The sequence below is a fragment of the Heteronotia binoei genome, chromosome 4 (genome assembly GCF_032191835.1).
Source record: "Heteronotia binoei isolate CCM8104 ecotype False Entrance Well chromosome 4, APGP_CSIRO_Hbin_v1, whole genome shotgun sequence".
Classification (NCBI taxonomy): Eukaryota; Metazoa; Chordata; class Lepidosauria; order Squamata; family Gekkonidae; genus Heteronotia; species Heteronotia binoei.
Window position 1 is genome coordinate 27,676,574 of NC_083226.1, and position 23,597 is coordinate 27,700,170.

At 37.5% G+C, this 23,597-nt stretch overlaps 1 protein-coding gene across 1 annotated transcript in view; it reads right to left on the bottom strand.

The window, feature by feature from the left end:
- Nucleotides 1-23,597, bottom strand: part of ZCCHC7 (zinc finger CCHC-type containing 7) — a 150,809-nt gene that overhangs the window by 30,517 nt on the left and 96,695 nt on the right. The window contains exon 5 of the mRNA XM_060237025.1: nucleotides 22,040-22,075. Within this exon, the coding sequence (XP_060093008.1) occupies nucleotides 22,040-22,075 (36 nt within the window). The remainder of the gene's footprint in view (nucleotides 1-22,039; nucleotides 22,076-23,597) is intronic.

Sequence of the window (23,597 nt, forward strand, 5' to 3'; positions counted from 1 at the left end):
TTTTGTAAGGAACAGAGAACAGAGAATTTACCTTAATTGTGTGATTTCTCTTTATGGATCAATATAACAGTGGGAACACACTTCTGTGCAAAGCTCCATACAGCATCTAGCAATCCATTTGTGACTCCTATATGGTCCCAGAATTTGTTTCTCAAATTGTTACACTCCAATTTGTACTATTGTGGTAGAACATAGTAAAAGCCATAATACAAACACCTTATCAAGTAAAGCTGCCTCCATGTAGCTGTGTTTCAAGTAGCCACAACATCAGGGCTTGCACAATCTTATTAGGCTAGTCATTGGTTAGGAAGTGGTGACTATAACACCCCAATCACATTAGCATACTCATGTGCTATTTCGGATTAGATCTTAGAGCCAAACTAAAAGATAGCGGACCCATGTGATTTATCCTCTGCTGTATCATTTCAGGAAAAACAGAATGTTTAATACTTCTCCACAAAAACTTCCCTGCACATACAAGAACACCATATCAGGGAGGAGGGTTCTATGCTAAATGTTTCCCTGAGGAAACAATGGTTTTTTATTGCAGGAGGTGTTTTTCAGATCTGAAATGCTGCATATATAATCTGATGTGACACTAGATGTCAGATACATAGTAAAGTTTGACAACATAGCTTGAAACAGTCAAAACCAGTGCATATAAAATTATTATGAGATCAGAACCTATCAATTTTTTGTTAAGTAGCCAGTAAGTATGATCATATTACAGCACTGTGATATAAAATCCTAGGACCTGAAGCAATGTAAAAACATTTGGGGTTATTTAGCAAGCAGCTACTTAAAGTGACTCAAACAAACAAGCATTTCATTTCAAAATTATGAGACCTAAATCAATGGCACACCGTTTAACAAATTAAATAAAATGGCACCTACCACTATGCTATCATTATCAGAATACTGGTATCAGAGAGTAAATATTTATCATGCTATCTTGAGATCTAGCCAAGGATTCAAGATCCGGGGGGGAAATCTGCAAACAACAAATCTTGCCACATTTCATTAAAACACAAAGGAAAACTTTGTAGCAATGTTTGTGCAGTTCTCATTTATGGCTTCTGCAAAAACAATGTACAAATAAATGCAAAAATGCTGATAGTCTGAAATCATCAATGCAAAATCATCTTTCTTGGAAAGCTTATCGTTGAAAATAACTGATCATATCCCTAGAGTAAGAATTAAAAGGTAGTACCTGCTTCTGAACTATGACAGAATATACATTAAAACCAAGGCAAAAAATGTTAGCTCTGTACAGATATAGAACTCTGGCAAGGAAATCCCAAGAAGAGTTCCACAGAGTTGACTGAAGTTCATGAGCTTAGGTGTAACTTTTCTATTCTTGATTTTAGCCCAAAGATCCAAGTATTGACTATGATTCTTGCTACACACTTAAAAAAATTATTGCCAAATACATCAATACAGATCAAACTGGTTTCGTTCCTGGTTGTTCTTTATCACAGAACATTAGGAAGTTTTGTAACTCAATTGATCATGTCAAAAAGCACAAATTTAAAAACTGCTCAGCTTTTTTAACTACAGAGAAAGCATTTGATTGTGTTGAACTGTTATTTCTGATATCCAGTTTAAAAGCTTTTGGTTTGGGGGACCATTATAAGCAGTGGGCCAAGATAATATTGCATTCTTGGGTACCTACTTTATCTGTACCAGTTCAGATTCTGAGAACAGTAAAACAGGGCTGTCCACCCTCAACCTTACTCTTTATTATTGCTATTCCATTCCGAGTAGCTCAGCTGAGTCTTTGAAACTCTCTTTCTGGATAGTGGCCAATGCACAGACACCTTCAGAACTTTTACAGACTTTATTGACATCCCAAATTGATCAACAGGTGTTTCTCACTGAGACCTGTTACATTAGATGGGAAATTCATAGTGAATGACAGTCCTTACAGATCTCTAAGTGTGGTAGAAAAAAGAGATGAGTCCCTCCGGTCTGCCATTGTTACAGTAAATACTAACAAAGCGGGAAGAGGGGCAATAAAGAGCAATCAGCTTATTTCGCGGGCTCAACTGACTGGAAGGGCTTCCTACAGTACACAATAAAGGCTTAAGAGCATTCTAAACTACCATTCCACAATCCCATGGCATTTAAAGGTACAGAATTATTTTCCTCTTGCTGAATTAACCCTTTGCTCCTTTACAGAGCAGAACAATTGCAATTGAGCCTCTTGCAGTATCAGCACACCAATCTCATTTAATTCGGTAGATTACCTTTAAAAATTATTATTTAAAATTAAGTTTATAAACTGATGAGTAGGCTTTGGTTCTCTTGAATGCTGAAAACTCTAGTATAGCTTTAAAGAAAACTTTAGATAACTACAGCTTAGTCTCTGGTTATGAGCTATACCAGGGTGGCCAAAGTTGCTTAATGTAAGAGCCACATAGAATAAATGTCACGTGTTGTAAAGAGGGAGGGAGGCAGGCAGGCAAATGGATGGTGGAAGGACAGATGGAAAGAAAGCAATTTTTACTTTAAATGCATTCTCTTAGCTGCCAGTTGGCTTATCTTGGAGAAGTGATTTAAAGAGAGAAATGCCTTCTCCAACCTGGCCAACGGGATGATGGGGGCTTTGAGAGCCACACAATATGTGCGAAAGAGCCACATGTGGCTCCTGGGCTACAGTTTGGCCACCCTTGAACTATACCTACAAAACTGATGTTATTTAATATACATAAAGACGACACTGACAAAAATTGTTGCCTGTGTAACATAAAAGGTAAAGTAACATAAAAGTAAAGTATTTGGGCATTTATATTTCATCAAATATAAATTATGTTTGGGCCCTTAACTTCCGACATTTTCATCACAGAATTAACTAATAAAATTAACCTGTGGATCCCTTTTACGCTAGTTGGACACAATAGAATGAATACTGTTAAAATGATAGCACTGCCTACACTGATTTTCCCCCTACAAAATATTCCAATTGGTATTCCAGACTGCTTTTTAAAAATAGCAAAAACTATTCTTAGAATACATTTGGAAACAAAAACAGCTCTGAATTGATCAGAGAGCAGCTCACAAAAAATAGACTCATGGCAGGCTTATGATTCCAAATTTGGTATTTATTATCATTCAGCTGTTATTACCTTTGTTACTGACAATGTGCTCATTGTACCGGGTCCAGTACAAAGTGCTGGTCATTACCTTTAAAGCCCTATATGGCCGAGGACCGGCCTACCTGAGGGACCGTCTTTCCCCATATGAGCCCCAGAGAGCACTGAGGTCAGCCGGGAAAAATAAACTGACTATCCCTGGGCCGAAAGAGGCTAAACTTCAGAACACTCGTGCACGGGCCTTTTCAATCGCGGCCCCTTCCCTATGGAATCAGCTCCTGGAGGAGGTGCGGGCCCTGCGGAGCCTTGATCAGTTCCGCAGGGCCTGCAAGACCACCCTCTTCAAGCTAGCGTATACGGACTGCTGAATTATGGCTGTTTAACAAAGGGACCCGCCAATATGGTTCTGTTTAAAGACCTGTGTTACTATGTAAACTGATAGAAATTAGCGTCGGAAATACCACCGCCACTGTCAGATTAAGTTAAATTTTAATTGTATACTGACTGGTTTTTAAATAATGTTTATTTAAAGTCTTATATTTATTGTACTGTATGTTTATAAATGTTGTTAGCCGCCCTGAGCCTGCCTAGGTGGGGAGGGCGGGATATAAATAAAATTTTATTATTATTATTATCATAACATGGGATAAAATATAATGTACGGTAGTCCCCTAGAATGCACAGTTATCTTCAGCAGTGATAGATCTAGCTCCTAGGACCGGGTGGTCTAATGATCTTTGTAAGCACTGGCAGAATGTTGTATTGAGACATTACTGTGACCAGGTTGAAGACAAAAAGTTTCTGCCACTTGAAGAGATATCACACAGCAGCAAAGGTGCTGTTCTACTTTTGTTATTTACAAATGAAAATTTTCATTCTTCATAAACTGCACAGGGGAAAGTTGGTGAGCAATGTGTAAATTTGAAACCAGTACCATTGAGTACAGATAAGGCAAGATCCTGTGTTATTAGAGGTCAACCCCATCCCCTGGCTAGATTTTTTTAAAAGAAGTCTTTATACTAGTTAAGTTTATCACACTGCAAAAAGCCTGTGATCTAAAGAAGATATCCAAGAAATGGAATTTCATACTTAACGAAACAAACATCTACAGTTGATGTCTGATTTGCTATTTGATCCAATGACTCTCTCCTTATATCTTTTATTGGCATATCCTAAAATGGAGATTGTTTATTTTGTCTTATTACAGCTTTGGCAATCCCTTTTTTGTACTTCTTTATCCATACATATTTACTGTACCTTTTGGTTTAGAAAGTAAGTAAGAAGGGTGTAAAACTTCAGAGGACTGTGCTGTGAGTTTAGTAAACCACATTTACCCAACTTCAAATTGTGGTTTTGGAGGCTGGTTAGCAGCCAGAGCACAACTGCAATTTCATTGTTTAGATGAAATGCCTAACCACGATTGAGAAACATGAACCCTGATCAAACGTTATGTCTCTTATGAGACACCAGCAAAATTCAGTAAAGCCATAATAAAGATTGCAAGACACTCGAGGTGTTTAGGTAGCTAGACAACTGGGAACTGAAAGAAATGTCCCAGGCCAACAAAAAACTGCATGTAGTTTTTAAAATAACTCAGAAAGGGCAGAAGAGCAAACTTCATCTTGAAACTTCACCAAGGCAAATGAGCAGCAACTATCAACTGATACTAGCTATTTGAAATTTTATTAAATATGAATTACAAGAATGAAGTTTCACAACCAATGAAAGTGGAGCCTACCACAAAGCCAAAATGTAGATTTCCTTTTCTATATTTAAGCAGGATTTTGCTAAAATCACTTACTCTTCTGACTGAAAACACTCCTTCAATAAAACAGGCAAACCATGTGGTTATTGCCCCAACTATGACTCCCTTAACTTGAAGTATCTGAGACTTGGCTTTCTTTCTTTTGGGGTACACTTCAGTTTCTGTCTGGGCAGAGAACTACGTGGGCCAGTAGAACCATTCTCTACTATGCTGTCATAGGGCCCAACTACTGAGACTTTCTGGTGCACTACATCATGGTCAGAGCTGTTCAAGGAAGCCACCACTCCTGGTGTGTCCAACCTATATGGTAGGGGTCCTAAAAGAAGCTAGTTGCTGAAGGTTTCAGCATGAGGCATAAGAAATAAATGCTCTCAATGTGACATGGCATGTGCTGAGCAGCTGCAGACAGACGGTACTATTAGAGAATGGCTATATTAAGTTTCAAGGCAATACACTTGGCATCCAAAGCCAATAGGAGGATCATGCTCATTATGGTTTGTGATGTACTGAAAAGTTACGGATTAGTAGGGCTAGGACAAAAAATAAAGGAAACATCATAATGCTATCATGGAATAAATGGTGTAATGTATTCTGAATAGTGACCAACTCCAGAAAGAATATGACAAATAAGAAAACGTTCTCAGAAGCAAAACCAAATCCACTGAGGCTGAAGACAGCATTTCTTTTCAGCGGAGTTAAAATTCCAAAGGTTGTTCTGCTTATAAGAGATGTGTTTATGGAGGTTTATGGCATCAATTTTATGCAAAAATTAACATGAACCTTTTACTTACAGTCTCATATAACATAAGAATTAGACTGGGATCAATTTGCCATACAAGATAAAAATATAAAATATTTTTCTTTTTACCCCAGAGACAGCAATGGTCAGTACTATTATCTCTTGTTTTTTTAAAAGTCCTAGACAAATTCATGGAAGATTATTAAGACTAGGAAATGTGATCACAAATGGTTTGCTTTTAGAAGATGGAAAAGTTAATTGGTACTGGATTGCTCTTGGGGCATCTAGAAATTCTAAATCCTTAGAAGAGATTACATGTCTGAGAGGGTTTTTTTGTACAACCCAACAAGGTTTGTTTTTTTTAAAAAATTATTCTGAGTCAGGAACAACTGCACTACCATGACAGATCATACTTACATGTTGGTACATGTGTCATGTACTAAAACACAGAGAATCTTGTGTTTGGGATTCTTAGCTCTATCCTTATTACATTATTTATAAAGTCCTTAAAAAACTCTCTAGACCAGGGGCATCAAACTTATGGCCCATGGGCTGCAACCAGTCTGCCCAGGGTTTTAATCAGGCCCACGGCTCTTCCCCCCCGTCCCCTCCTATCCTCACCCTCTGAAGCTCTGAGGCTGCCAAAGTTCTCAGCTCCTTCTGCCTTGTCTTTGCCTGCTTCACCAGGAAGCACTTCTAGGCTTGCAAAACTGCAAAGAAAATGTGGAATGGATTTTCCATTATGGTCTCTGCGCCCAGATAAACTACTCTGGGAGTGTTTCTAGCAATAGAAACCATGCTCTGGGAGTGAAATGATAGCTCCCAGTGTGAATCACAGTCCCCAGCAATAGGATCTGTGTTCTGGGACTGGAATGATGAGATAGATGCACAGTGGAATGACAGTCCCTGGGAGTAGCAGCAGCTTTCTGGGAATAAAATTCTACTCTGGGGGCCCTCATTCTAATCCCAGAATACTTCTGCTACTTCACTCTGGGGCTGTCTATCTGTGCCCAGAGACCTTAATGGAAAATCCATTCCATATTTTCGTTGCAACTTTGTCTGTGATGCAATGTATTTCAATGGAGTGGAGCTTACTTTCCAGCATTTGTATGGCAAGTTGAAGCTGATGCTTACTGAAATTGTCTCCTTGCAAATAAAAGGTTGATGCTTTGAGCCAGTTTTTCTCTGCTGAATGGACCTGAGAACGGTGCCTAGTGAGTACTCTAATCTGGGAGCCCACAGCCAAAGGGGGATATTATACCGGAGAGCCATTTCCAATCTGAGTAGACGGGGGGAGGGGGGGAGAGAAGCTTGCAGTGCCCAGCCATTTCATGCTTTCCTAGGCTCAGAGGATTTTATATTTTTAGTTTATATTTTTAGTTTCTGTTGTGATCTTGGTACTTTCTCTGGATGTTTTATTTTTAAAATTGCATTGGCAAATCCCACTATTCCCCCACCATTCCATTTTAAACAAAATATTGCAAGAATTTTAAGCATGTTTGTATTTTAAGTAAAAAAATAATATAATTGTGTTTCTCTGTATCTTTTTATAAAGTTCGTATCTCTGCTACCTGGCATTACATTTTATGATATGCATGGGTCAGCCCACAAATGTCAGAACCAGGCCTTGTAACGAATTAGTTAGAAATCTGTGCTCTAGACATAACTCCAAAGAATGACAGGCCCATGGTCTCAGAATCTTAAACAGCATGCCTTTATAAAATGATGGTGTAATCGAAGTGAGCATTTACTCAGCTCTTGATATATCAATGGGTGATAAAAGAAACTAACAGTTATTTTATGGTGTTACACATGCATACACAGACCAACAGTAGAGATATTAAGTTTAAATGCAATATCTCCTCTCCTACTGTGCCACTAAGCACTTGTGAAATTTTTAATGTCACAGTATAGAAGTCTCAAATGATGTCAAACACACACTGTTAGCGGGTCACCAGCTAGGAACTGAACTCGCCAAATGATTTAGCATAGGACATTTTTTCCCCTTTAATGATATACATCAATTTAACATCAGCAGTCACATAACCAATCTCTGTACAAGAGTGTGCACATACATAGTCATTTACTAGTCTAAAAGGGGGGGAGGGAGAGGAGAGATCTGGTCTTGCACTGGAAAACATGGACAGAATTATATCAGTAATTAGTAAACTCCTTTCAAAATGATTTGAAATTGGCTCAGGATTTAGCAGCTTTCTTGGGAGATTCAGTGGAAAAAACTTGTCTTGTTCTGACCATTCTTTTCTGGTTCTCAATCTTATTTATATACCCTGGCACATGCACACTGAGGAAGCTTGCTCAGGTACCTTCCAGTATTTCCCCCTAGAAACTGTTGTATTCAACCACATTCTTTCTTTCAAAACAACACACCTGAGAATAAGAGATGCTTTAGGTATGGATGGAAACATTAACAAAAAAGAACTTCCCCAAATGAACAAGATACTTCACTAAAAGCTTCTTAGTCAGATGCAACAGGAGTTTCAAAGAGGCATGGGGGGGGGGAGGAGTTATAACATTTGTATCCCACAATTCTAGCTAGAGACAGTTAACAATAAAAGAAATCTTAGGATACAAGTTGGAGTTGTTAATTTTTAAATTCTTCCTTTAATAAAGAAAGAAAATGCAAAAAAAAAATGTATCCTACCTCTCCAGCTAGAGACAGTTAACAATAAAAGAAATCTTAGTATACAATAAAATAGGGTAGTAAGACTAGCCTCAATAAAACAGTCTAAATTTTAGCAACCATAAAACCACCAGTCACTGAAAGCATCTTGAAAACAGCATAAAACCATCTTTAGAAAAAAATCACAGGAACTTCAAAACAAGCATGATACAGGTAATAAAAAAGAAAAACAGACAATAAACGATATTGATATTTGCACCTCTGCTTTAAATGATCTCAAGTAGAGAGATTGTGTGAAACTATACCCCATATTCCAGATCATCTCTTGCAGGCTTGTTGGTAATGGGGAAAAAAAGGCCCCCAGAGACTGCAAAATTTACCACTGGGTCAACTTGGTAGGTCTTGCACCATGTGTACTTCTAAACATTGAAGGATGTAGCATATTTTCTAATTAATAGTTCAGTGCATTGTTCCTCCTATAAAAGGTGATCCAGGGAATGACTTTACGTATGTCACACTGACAGGTTATAGGATAAAACTTCCTAATTTATTTACAAATAGAAATATGTGGAAAAATTCTTCAGCCATCAAGTCCCTGTCCCCTGTCTCACAAATATTGCTTCACAATGAAACATGACTGTTTTCCTCATTAAAAAAGCTTATTGCTGTATATGTTTAAAAAAAAATTGTATAGATATTTCAATTGTTGTTAGATAGGAAAGGTCTGGGAAACAGAATGAAATTATTCTACATAATGTATGTAAAAACAGAATAGCTTCTAGCCAAACTGAAGATTCACAAGCTTTTGAACCATACTTTAAACCACTGAGTTAGATGCAACCAACTTTTCCACTTATGAAAAGAGAGAAAGGGATCCGCTTCGCTCATGAAGGTCATGATGGCCATTATAGGCAAAAACTATGTGAGGCAGGGGCTGCAACAAGGAAATGAATAAACTGAGATGGAGCAAAAAACACTCCCCACAAACTGGCTGGTTCCAACCCATTAGTTAATCACTGTGACTTTAAGTCCAAACAGATGGTGACAGATCTGGAACATGCATCTGAGTTTGTACGCAATGACAAGGAAAACGGTAAAGGCAGTCCCCTGTGCAAGCACCAGTCATTTCCAACTCTGGGGTGATGTTGCATCACAACGCTTTCATAGCAGATTTTTTATGGAGTGGTTTGCGTTGCCTTCTCCAGTCGTCTATACTTTCTCCCCAGCAAGCTGGGTACTCGTTTTACCAACCTTGGAAGGACGGAAGGCTGAGTCTACCTTGAGCCGGCTACCTGAACCCAGCATCTGCTGGGATCGCACTCAGGTTGTGAGCACAGAGCTTCGACTGCAGTACTGCAGCTTTACCGCTCTGCACCACGGGGCTCCAATCCCAGAAACAAGATCCTTATTTTTCAAAACTACCATTAATTCAATTGCTAATTCTTTGTAGATAACTTCTGCAACAGGATGCAAACCAATACCACGTAGAAAAAAGAAAAAAAGAGAGCCAGTTTGGTGTAGTGGTTAAGTGCGCAGACTCTTATCTGGGAGAACTGGGTTTGATTCCCCACTCCTCCACTTACAGCTGCTGAAATGGCCTTAGGTTAGCCATAGCTATCGCCCTCTCAGCGCCAGCCACCTCACAGGGTGTCTGTTGTGGGGGGAGAAGATATAAGAGATTGTAAGCTGCTCTGAGTCTCTAATTTAGAGAGAAGGGTGGGGTATAAATCTGCAGTCTTCTTCTTATTGCTAATTAGCTTGCCCCCACACCACCGCTCATACTTGCAATCATGGTGGCTGAAACATGTGAAAAGGGTGATGAATAACTTTAAGTAAGAAATCAGGAGTGTGTGTATTTCAGATTGACCCTGCAGGGAATGTGCTCCATTTCCCTTACCACTATAGAATAAGCCTACTCCCTTGCATAAGAGCATTACATAAACTGCAGTATGTGTGTGCACATACACACACACACACACAAAACAGAAGGTAATAACTGTTATCGAGTCAATTAAACATTTCCTCCCAAAGAATATTTTGTTTAAGGCTGATTTCTTACAAACATTTAAAAAAAACAAACAGGATTCCAAAAGTAAAGAACAACAGTGTCCAATGAAATGGGGGGTGTTTCATTACCAAATTCAGTACAGATATATTCCACTCATATGGTATCCAACTAATTAATCTTTAGGCCTCTGCTATTATGAGTCAGAAAGAGGGGTATTGCAAAAAGGTCAGGCTGTGACAGCCATATATATTCCCTTACTCAAAAAACAAATTGAAGAATTTCTCTAGATCCTATCCTATCATTTTACAAGCTACTCCACTTGCACTGACCTCAAGGTCTTTAGAACTGCTATCTTAAGACCATGGTATCAAATTAATGGATCTGAGAGTTGCATAATCAGGTTGAAGGTCAGGAAAACACCATCTTTGAACTCGACACAGGAATGAATGTATCTGAGAAGTAGCTTGGAAGGGTTCTCTTACTCTCACTGGATCTGCAACAGCCCCCTCCCAGTCCAAGCATGACACATTATTTGTGGCCAAGAAACTCCTCTTAAACAGTGTAAAACCATGTAAATGTAAATACTTGCAATACATGAGAAGGGGTTGAAACATGTGGAGAAAGTAGCCTCCTCCAGTTAACTATCATGAAAAGGAAAACGGTAGGAGCAGGAGGATGGGAAGCTCAACATTTGAACTTTTAAAGACTGCATATAATCCTAAGAACAATTACTTGGACATGAGTGCCCTTGAATCAAAAACAGTTAGTAAACATACTTAGCGCTGAACTGAAGGCCAGTTGGCTGCCTGCCTTCTGAGCAAGACTTCCGGCCACCCAGCTCTCATTTTAACAAATTTCAGTTGATGTTAGTACAGCTAATGGTATTGTTTAAACTTTCAATTATCACCCAGTCTCTGTTGCATGCTCCTTCCTCATCTCCTTATTTCCTTTTCTCAGAGGGCCTGGAGAAACAGAGACAACTAGCCAATAGAAAAAACACACAATTTGCAATCAGCTCCAAGGCTTTTGGGAAGAAAGTCTGGCCAAAATATTGCTTAAAAGAATATGCCAGTTTTGTTTTAATTTGAGCAGCCATGAAATATTATGGGATGAGTAACCACAGTTTTGGTATCACCATGAAATTAAAAATGTCAAGATCTCAGCTGTTTATATACCAGCTTTGGAAGACAATCCTATGTGATAACTATTCCCATGGCTTCCCCTCAAGATAATATATACATGTGTAGTGCCAAAAAAACCATGCCATCTGCTTCTTTAAAACCACAACTACTATAAGATGAGGTTTCCCCATGACTGAATTATGTAAATTGGGTCTGTTCCAGACAAACTGGGATGGTTTGGAAAATGAGATATCCCCACTAGAAAAGTGTGATGTCCTTCTAACAGAGGTATTACCCAGAAGAAAGAAAGAGTTGCATTTATACCCCACCTAGAGTTTACAATCTCTTTCCCTTCCTCTCCTCACAAAAGTCACCCTGTGAGGTAGATGGGGCTGACAGAGCTCTTTCAAGAACTGCTCTGAGATAACTGTGACTGACCCAAGGTCACCCAGCTGCTGCATGCAGAAGAGTGAGGAATCAAAGATTTCAGGTTTTCACGGCTGGTAACATCATTAGGGTTTGTAGAATCTTTCGGGATCAAGTGCCGTGTTCTACTGGAGAAAGTTTTCCTTCCAGACGTTTCCTTTCCTTCCGTCTGGAAGGAAAACTTTCTCCAGTAGAACACGGCACTTGATCCCGAAAGATTCCACAAACCCTAATAGTGAGGAATCAAACACAGTTTTCCAGATTAGAGTCTCCCACTCTTAACTACTATATCAAACTTGGTTCAGGTAAAAAGATCCCTACCGTCACTGTGTATCTGAACTATTCTTTTTCTTTTATCATCCTACCTCCTGAAAACGTTCAGTATACCTAGGGGTTATTCTCAATTATTCTCTGATGCATACTAGGCCAAGAGGTACAATCCTAGGCTAATACAATCCTAAATGTAGTTACACCCTTCTAAATCCATGAAACTCAATAGGATCAAACTCATTTGTTATGTGGGGCAGATCTGGGAGAAATGTCACTTTGTTGGGTCGGGCCATGTGTACCATAAATTGTAGTGTCAAATACCGGCAATATAAACTTAAAGGACACAGGCAAATCCAATTAATGATACTGGTTGGTTTGTTTTTTACTCAAAATACAAATATGGTTACAACATTGAAATTCTTACAATATTTACTTCAATATTCTTTGATCACTGGCACCTCTTGTTCTGAATTATTGCATCAAAATCTGAAGATTTTTTAAACATTTGCTCAGGGGAGTACATTGCTGGCAGGTGCCAGGGAAAAATACTCTGCATTCCCTGGAATCCGTCCATTGGAGAAAGAATGAGAGAGGGGCAAGGTACCCAACAGCACTGTAGTCATATCCCCTCATTTATTATCCTTCCTCTTAGAAAAAGGAAAGGATTAATTCCACACACACCCCTTTTCTGGCAAAGTTGGATTACAGCCACATGAAGGCACAGAACACCCACAGAATAAAGAATATCTATTATTAAGACTGACCAAGTGTCACATAACAGAGGGCAAGCTTTTGAGTTCCAGAATTCCAGAACTGAACTTCAGAATTCTTAAGGCTAACTGTTATCCCCTTCCCCTCCCCTCCCCCCAAAAAACAACAGAAAAAAAATGCTGGCTTGTATGTGATCCAAAGTCCTGGTGTGGTATGTGCTGTGCTAGGTGTTAGAAGTATGTAAGGGACTGCACTTTTGTTATTCTTTTTAAAACACTTGCATGGGAGAATGCGGGTGCCAGGGAAAGACAGTCTGTTCTCCCTCAGGGGCATTGCCTCCTCTCCTGGGAAATGAGACAGGCTCATCCAGACCAGAGCTGAAAGAGGAGGGTTTGAAGGGGGGTATAAGAGTGGTGGGCCCCAGGAGAAATTCAAGCAACACTTGGCCAGTTAAGTCAGATAGCACCAAAGGATAGCTTGGCCCCTAGCCAGCCAAGTGCTGTGCTTGGAACTCTATCGTCCCCGTGCCTGTAAGAAGAAAGTGAAAGGGAGAGAGGTGATCATGAAAGAGGTGCTTGTCTGCAGAGTTGAGCACAAGGCAGTCAAGTTCCGTGCAGGACAGCAGCTTCTTCCAGCCAGCCGAGGGCAGTGCCTGGCTCTCACCCAGGCTTAGCAGAGGAAGAAAGGGAGAGGAACACACCCACCCACAGAAGAGGTACTTGTCAGTGGCAGCAGGCACTGGAAGCACCAAAGAGGAAGTGTGACCGGACATGTGAGTTATTGGTTTGTTGGTGAGAAAGGACTGCGAGGGAGATGCACTCACAGGAGCCGGCACTGAGTATACTCAGCAGAGTTGAGTTGGGTGAAGAGGAACCAACCAATCAACCAGTCAATCTACCTACCTCCTCCTCCAGCACACCAACAGTAGAGACAGGCCATGTGCTCTTGGTTTTAAGGTGGCAACATAGTCTCCATAGAGACTATGGAGGTAAAAGTACAGAGCATCTTTTTATTACATAGTAGAGAGACCTTTTGGTGGGAGATTGCCTGCCATTATCTGGATCAAGGCAACTGTAGCATGCGCCTGCTCACACCTGCCCTCCAGCAGCCTCCCATCTTCCCTCCCTCGCACCAGTAGCTCATGGGCCTGATAAGAGCCATGGACAGGCTGGGTCTGGCCTGTGGACTGTATGTTTGACATCCCTGGTTTAGAGCTTTGTAGCTGTTTTAGACTGCATCATAGGTTACCCTAGTGGGCTTTGTGGCTGAGAAAGGATTCTGAAATGGTGTACTCAGAATACACAAACTCTATAATCACAACCTGAGTTTTAACAAAAGGCAATTTAATACATATAAAGGATTAATGGGTGCAGCATAACTTACATTATTAACATTATTCTCTGATATCAAGAAAATGTGTTCTATTACAATAATAATCTGCAGCCAGAAATTCAAATTACAGGATGGGCAGCCATCTTAGTTGTTTCACTACTTTCAAAATGTGTTCCTTCCAGGGTTGATTTCATCTTGTAAATCACCCCACTCCCATGCAATGAACCTATGTGAGTGTTATTTATATACATCATACACATAAGCATCTGTTCACAACCTATTTAATGAATGTGACCTTGCTTACTAAACCTCATACTGCAACAAATGCAGTTCAAATTGAAGGATACTGCATAGGTAACACTGGGATGCCAAATGTACATCATATAACAACAGAGACCACGACAAAGACCCAGTAGTGCCCTCATAACAACAGCTAAACCCCAAAAATTATACATGTGCTAGAGGCAGCTACAGTGGGGCAAAGGTGAGCGCCAAGATTCTTTTACTCCACAGTTATTTCATTTCATTTCATTTTTCGATTTATACCCCGCCCTATCCCACAATGTTTTTGAGACTTTTTTTAGAAAGGGAAAAACTCAAGCAGCATTTCTGCATGGTCCAGAATAATCTTTTCAGGCGAGGCTCATAAAACAATCATGCTCCTGTCATTTCGGCATCAAGCTAATATCTGCTACTTGCGTTTTTAGACTGCCAAATTACTAACAACTAGTTGCTGAAGGTGGATTATCATTGCTTCTGTATTTAAAAAGGGGTTTTATTTTATAGGTTTTAAATATGATTTTTTTTATTTAGTTAAATTGAAGTAACTGGATTTGAGCTTATTTTGCCCCTTTAATTGTAATGAAACTATCTCAATTTAAATCTGAATACTTAACATCACTAATTTATTTTATTTACATTATTTATAGTTCACTTTCCTCACAGCGACACAAAGCATAGTGAGTCAGTACAATCAACAAAATGGTATGTTCAATAAACAATGCATTAGGATTGTAGGAGTTTGGAACCAACCAGAAAGAACTCTGTTAAGAATTACATGTAAAGCATGGTAAAAATTACATTAATAGGATCCTATTTATGGTAAGCTATGCACAGCAGTATAGACCACAGTTCCTGAACATTTGTTCTTGGAAGTTTGTAAATCTATTTGTACCCCATTACCTCTTGGATAATTCAGTGTGGACAGGGATATATAGTGGGCAATGCTTATAGTGTATTTGCAAAGAAAAGGACTTACAGATAAAGGGATATGCTTCAAACGAATCTAATCTGGAAATCCTCAAATATCACTTTTCCTAGAGAAGATCCACAGATTCACAGTGCTCTGCTAAGCAAAGTTAGTTTCCTAAGCCTACTGACTGCAATGACTTAAAAGGATGTAACTCTGCTTAGGACTGAACTATTGGATATTTTCTGTAACAGGTATTTAAGAGAATGGACTTTTATTTGGGGTTGCAGAACTATCAACCCACTGAGATAATGTCAGATTGTGAATACTGGCCTGGAAGAATGCTATGCAGATCCATCTGCTTAACCAATTTCCTTTGAAAAATGGAGGTTAACACTATTTTTGGAAATTTTAGCTGCTAACTAGCAAATCTTTAATGAATTATTTAGTAATTCTAAGTAATTACAGAGCAACTATATAAATAATTCATACGGATAACACATTATTTAGGTAACTGAAGCAGATCCAGAAGTTTCAGAAAAAGTTCTAACAAAAATCTTAGATATTCAGTATCTTATTTCAACTTTTAAAACTGTTCTGCGACAAAAGTTTATTTCTGGAATCTGTGACTGGGTGGCCAACCCAACCTCTTCCAATTTCAACTGTATACTCTTAACAGCCAGTGCGAATAAATTTGTTTAGAACATACACGCACACAAATATTCTTTGTAATCATTTTAAGACAAGAGGAAGGGCCATGCTCTACAGGAAGAAATCATATCTATAATATTAATAAATGATATAATATTATCACTTGCTGGATCAGGAAAAATTAAAATCTGATACACATCCAAATGCACAATGGAATGTCCATGCTGTGTATGTGCACTACAGCTTTTTCAATGGGATGAGAATCCAAAGAGTACTCCATCTACATTGTAGATAGCCCTGTGTACATTATTGCTACAATTAAAAGTATTTATGTTATATGTTTTTAATCTATTGTAATTTATTGTAATAAGTTTCTGATTTTGTTGTGATCTACCTGTTTGAAGAGGACTGAATAAAAAAAAAATACATAATAAAATGTCTGAACTGATTAGATCCATGTTGAACCTACAGCCCAATACACTAAGTCTCAGGAGCTGTGACATAAACAGAAATGGCCAACATATACAGTCATTACCAGCACCAAGAATCCTGCCTCAACAGCCCATCTTACCAGTCCATCCCTGAATAAATTGCACTGTATTATGTGTATAAGCAGCTAGCAGAAGTGCCTATTTATATTTTGACCATATGTTATATTGTTTTGTAGTATCATGAGCTGGCCAATATTTAAAAATATCAACTTTCCCCTTTATGAAGATGCTTTTATTGTGTCTTCTAGACATCATACAAGTAAAAAACAAAACTGGGATAAACTATCAACCATATTCAAATTATATATTTTGAATTACTGTCAAAGATCTATTAACAGAGACTCATTAAACAAGTAAGGGTGCAATGCCATATATTAGGTACCTCAGTATTTCAAAGGTACCTCATTCTTACCAATTGCAACTTGAGTTAAGTACCCTTGGTCTCCCTCTACACAATTTTCTTTTAATTAAAACCAAATATCCTGCATATAGATTGGTGGGATGGAAACACAAACACTCTGTTGAGCTTCATTTTATACAACTTTATTTAGAGATATGTTTCAAATGTATTTATAAGGAGTCATTCTTCAGCAAGTGTGGATAAGACTGATGACTTCATGTTGACTTGAACAGCAGTGAAGATAAACTTTTTTTTAAAAAAAATACAGCTACAACTATAAAGTCCAAATATTAGTTACAAAGACATTTGCAAAATGCAAGTCAATGCCTTCCAAGATGCAAAGTGTGTTTGTTTTTAAGAATCCAACTAACTTTTTACAATCTCACACACATATACATAGACAATGATGATTTAAAACAAAGGATATTTTGGAATTAATTTTTTTATTTCTAGTTACAGCTATTGCATAAATTTTGACTTAATTTTAGTTACCCTAAAAGTTACATTTTCTCCTTAAATTCAGAGATCAAAGTGAATTCCACTTTGAAACACATATTAATTTGCCAGAATTTGGGCATGGCCCATGTTATTTTGAATTATACATAAAAAAAAAATCTGTTCTTTAAATTAAGACTCAGTTCCACTCAATGTAAACTCGCCAACTGAGAAGTTCTGAGAGCTGACAATCAAAGGCTGCAATACTGTATACACACTCAATCCGGGAGTTCTTAAATCAGCCCAATGACCCAGTGGCACTTATGCCTGAGTACAGAATGAAAGGCCAGCAGAAGTTGCATATACGAAGTATGAGCAAAGCTAGACTGAGCAACACTGCTATTTTTAAAATTCCTTAAACAAAATCCAGCCCAGGCCATCCTTTCATAAATATCAGCATAATATAACGACAATTACAAGGCTTATACGTTCAAATGTCTTAGTTGAGGCGAAAACAGGCATTGGTGCAGTTATGAGGAACCAATCTCTTTGAATAATCCAGCCAAAAAGCCAAATCATCCTTCCTCTGCAGCAACCTTGTGGAGAACTATTAAGTTTTGTCCTTTGAAACCTAGGGCTATTTTTCCTATACTGTGCAATGCAGGTTTAAAACATCTACAAAAATCACTGACTTCTTCATTTGCAAAGTTTAATCTGGTCTTGAATATGTTCTGAAATCCAGAATATCTCAATAATAATGTACAGTACCATTATACATAGTGTACACTTTAAGCCAGGACAATGTTTTCTGGCTATGGAATAGTAAATGGGTATTTTATGATGTAAGTCATTCTAAAGGACATTGATACCTTGTCTCCCCAAAAGGACAGACAGAAAACAAATGCCATTTTCCATGTTGCACCCCTTGAATGTAAAGGCTTAATTTAGCATAATTTGATTATAGCTCATTCCAATGAATATATTTAGGCACTGTACATATATTTAGCCATTCCCTATCTGATAAGTTTTGTAGGTCTTTATATTTACAGACAAATGCACTCATGCACATGCGCACGCTCACTCACACACTCTTACAGATTTTAGAGCTGAGAACCCCATTAAAGACCACTCATATTAGTGCTACAACTACAGCCAGCCAGATATTGTTCACTTTTGCTTTGATCACAAATACTATCTCTGAAAAACCATACCTATTGCTGGATGGTCAACAAAATCCCAGAAAAATAAAGAGTTGCTCTAGGGAGTGATGCCCATATCACAAGCAACATAGATTTTTTCTTTCGGATAAAGAAATTTTGCAATACTTACCATGGGTTTTTACATTAGGTGTTAGGGACCCAAGTCATTCACTGCACCAAACATCCTTGCCCAAGAAATTAAAGCAGTCAGCATGTAATGACCATAAAGACAAGTCAGATATCAAGCTGTGTATTCAGCAGATACCTGAATAGTGTACCATGTTAAAAACTCCCCATCCCTTTTTTAGAGGGAGAAATAACTTAAGGAAAAATTAATGGCAATGACATGAAAAATATTTGAATTAGACTCAACAATTAAACAATTATAAAAATACTAATTGGGACCTAGTTTCCTAATTACAAGAGCAGATACATGAAGCCTGTATTAGAAAAATGATATGGCTGAAATCTAAAATACCACATCTGCTTTAGATTTTCCATTTCCCCCCTTTCTGACAGCCCCCCCCCATGACTTCTGAACCCCACTTGCCTGTGGTTTAGGGTTCCTACACAACAATACCCTATGAGATGTTAGTAGCTAATGTTGGAAGGAGATAAAACCTGGAATACACAGCCCTATGCATACACAGAGATCTCTCTGGATCTCAGCCAGAGTATCCTTCTAAAGTGCATCCAGGAGCCAAGAGTTCCCTAATAACTGACATAATAGGCATGTAGGAAATAACCCCCACCTCCAATGCTAAAACTACAAGGATCCAAACCTTATGCTCTCCTATAAATTGGCCTGAAACAAGACTGTTCACACCCTTTCCTGGAAGTCGACAGACTCAGAGCAAAAGGACCAGAGTTGTCAAGGTGCTACTTGTTTAGAAGAAACAGCTAGGCCTCATCTGCCCAATGAAAAATATCATGTGGTCAGTCTTGCAACTCAAAATGTAAATTATCTTAACACAGAGCTTTAATAGTACACAAGTTATAAAGTGCATTAAATGTTAGAAATAACATATTTGTGTACAACTAGTAACCACATTTATTACAAATATGAATAAATGGATGATTTATGTCTTTAGAGTCCAGCACCATGGCCTAATGGGTAGCAGAACACTGTCCAGCAAAACTGATTTCTTGATTGGAAACAGTACCTCTGAATGTTAACACAATGCTAGAAATAAACAAAACCCTTCTCTGAATTTAAATCAGTTTGAATTTCTGAAATGTTTGATGTATGTCTCAGAGCTCAACCTCTCTTTGGCAACACATCACATTTTGATTTGCAGTCTGTAAACCAGCTACTGTCACAATCTACTCACTAAAGAAAAACTGTGCAATTATTGTTTTAGTTATATTTTTAAACAGCTTTATGATGTTAATCTGTTAACTTATACAATGATTTCCTTGACACCTGTATTGGTTGAACCCTAGAATGCTGTTATCACAAAGGATTAAATCATATTATTTGCAAGATACAAAACAACACATTTTGCACTCCTAGTCTTTTCAACTGCTTTATAGTATTAACTATTATGGCAACATTAACTCCACTCAGAAACCCTATAGCTGAGATAATGACAATACGTTTCTTCAGAGAGCTAAAAGTTCATGAGATGCAAATATAAGCAAAACCTGAGACCCAACCCCAAAATAACAAGCTACATTATTTACACACCATTATCTGTACTGAAGCAAAGATTTGAGTGTAATAAATACAGTGAGTCAATAGATGGCACCCCATCTCTTAGTAAAGGGACAAATCAGGAAAAAAAAATCACAAAACCCCCCCTAAGAAGTGACAAATATTGTGTTATGTTGATCTGAACAAGCATTCATGACGATTAATTAGGGACACTTTGCCTATGCATGAGAAATTAACCACACATTTTATATAACTCTTTGACAAACATGCATAATAAGTGGGATTAAAAGATTATCTACATGGTATATATTTGTATGATATAAAAATGTTCTGGTTACGCAAATTTGATATATACTTTGCATTCTGGTTCATTAAGAAACATTACAACTAGGTTAGACTGAACTTGGAGACAAGTATGGAACAAGCTGTTTTATCATTAATGCAAATACAAACTAATGTATGTTTGTTTATTCTTTTGCTTATTTATAATGGCTAATATAAAATGGACATTTAATATTTTCATTTCTTGGGTTTGGCCTATCTTTGAGTTATACCAATAAGTATCTGCTTTATCCTAACATCATATGATACCATGAGGTGGTAGTTATATAAATATGACAGCATTGACAGAAAATTTAGAAATGGTGGCTAAAAAAAATTCAGGTAGATTTAAAAACAACAACAACGGCAATGATCATGAAATTCTTTTACTTTTTTAGGAGGATCTGCTAGTATATCAAGAGACAAATACAGCCACCAATATGGGTATAAACACAGAAAGTGCTGTGGAAAACACTGTCCTAGCACACTGCAATCCTGGATTATATTTCAAATTGACTAGATAATAGCGAAAAAGAAGGTTCATGTAAAATTATAATATTGTAAAATTGTTCTTGTAATAAGGTGCTACAAACCGACTGTCTATAAGAACAGATTTTTCCCTAGAAACTGATCATCAAAAGTCAAACTAAATACAGTGTACTTTGAATCCATGTTATTTAGATTTTTCATGTTATTTTCTAACGACAAAAAAGAGAAAAGGAATATTTAAAAATGTGTATTAAATCATATATAGAGACGTCAGAAAGCATTAGTATTTTTCTAAAGAGACAACAAAAGAAATAATATTCTACAATGTCAGTAAGGTTATATTTGACAGTACCTTGTGCCTTACATAAATGAAAATATTTAACTTGCCATCATATTTAAATGTGACAGCAATTTTTTAAGCATGTTATTTCTTAAAAGCCATTCTAAGTCCTCATGAGCAAATTAAACCCTAATAGTTTATAATTATTTGGGAAAACCAAACACAAATGTTGCACAAAGTTTGTAGAAAACATTAAACCTTGCCCTAAAACAGTTACAATGAAGATTCTGCTTTTCTGAAACTTTGCAAACAATGTGGAGCAGGAAGAATGAAATGCATGTATTGAGCAGTGATTGGGAGTAAGCAAAGTTCAACTGATTTCCTCATTCAAAGACATCTGTAATTGTCTATTTCTAACCATCACATCCCATGCACTGAAATGAAGAATCAAAGTCAAAAGTTATTTCCTTGGAAAAGGGGAAGACAAAAAGTACAGTTTTTTGAAAGGTAAAAGCAAGAGTGTTGCTTTGTATCTCTGTAAGACATCTAAGTATATTATTACTCTACTTATGAACTGTTGATAAGGTTATGGGTAAAAAAGTGACATGATGGCATCACAGAATGATTTCCGTTACATAAACTGTTATCAAAGAGTGCTGGGAAAAAACCCCAAGAGTATATTCATGCATTCTTCAGTTCAAAAACTCTTCAGGTATTTATTATCTTCCTTCACAAGATTCTTGTCTATATTTTATGGTCAGCAGTTCACAGAAGAGTAAATAGGCTGGGTGTAGAAGAAAATAAAAAAAAAGTGTTTCTACTTACTGTTAGGTGATACTGCCTCCATATTTCTGGGCAAGCCTGGAAAATAAAAATATTGATCAGCTGGGAGCATGAAACAAGGTGCTTTACAGCCTGTTGGTTTTGGCATAACACAGTATCCACCGGTGTCGGTCACAGGAAAATAAGAAGCTTAACTGAAAGGGTCTGCATTTCAGCTTCAAAAACCTGGCTAGACAGTTTAATTGAATTTTACACTGGTTTAACACCCTCCCTGCCATTGTCAGAAAGCCAGTAACAGTTTTTTCTCTCCCTTTCTTTTGCTAGTTTCAAAGTTTTGAAGACAAGTTTGTAAGTGGCCTAAGTCTAAACAAAATGCCAGATGAACCTCAGCAGGACCTTTGTAACATTCTAGAAATTAATATGTGTCATACATGACATTCAAATTCTGAAACCATATTATTGATTTTGACTGCCTATAGTCTAATGAAAATACTATTACTGCATGTGTTAATTCTCAAAAGAATAAAGTAAAATGACCTGTATAAACAAGAAGTACAACTATTATTTAAATTCATAAAACTTTATTATTCTACTTTGCTCGTTCCATACTAAAAGTCTTGAATTATAATGAAAATGTCTTCGAATACTATTCCAAGTACAAGAAAAAAGTACACAAATATTACTTGTGTCTCAGTTTAATTTTACTTTAGTTGCACACGCATGTACTTTCAAAAAGAAACTTTTTTCTGCTTTCAACTTCATATCTTAAAATCGTATTAATGCATCTAGCTCCAAGCTTTTAATTTTCTTTACAACTTCTCTCTCCTGTCTAAACATAACATGCCAATTTACTGTAGAATTTCCTGAAGGAGGCTTGTAAAAATAGCCATATTTTAAATGTACTTTAATGTGTTAGTTCAAAGTGATCTTGAGACATTACTTTTAAGCAGACACACTAGAATAGCACCTATAGATAGGGATGGGGTACAGAAAAACAATTCTTTGTGTGATAGTACAACTCTCACCCAAATACAGCTCTTTGTGTTTTAGACACCAGAATATTATAAAAAAAACCACAGGAGGTATTACAGTGCCACTTCTAGCTAAAATACCCAAACTCCCTTGGATGAAAAAAATATTTGCAACTTGTACTGAGATATACATTCCATTTAGTATTTTAAGAAGGATTTTTTTTCAATCAGTACTGTCAAAACATTCTGCCACCTGCAAACCATACATAGATTGTGCTGTATATAGCATTTCTGCAGCTTTACTATCACGGTAAGTATGTAGACAGTTTATATATGAGTTCTGGGCAGTTTCTGACCATCACAGTGTTACCAAAATGATGAGGCTGAAAAATTATAGGCAGTAAGTTACCTTATGCTAGAATGTCAAGTACCAATGTTTATGACCTCCACTTGTGAGAAACTTAATAAAAAGATTGGTTGGCTCTAGAATAATAACCGTATCACACTGTGTACAAGGGAGTCTCTTGTTTGGAATTTGGTTGCATTGAAATAAACCTAGACTTCCTCCCTCTTAATGAAACATTCAGGACAGAGCCCAATATGTTCATTTTTAGTCTTGGGGCAAAAGG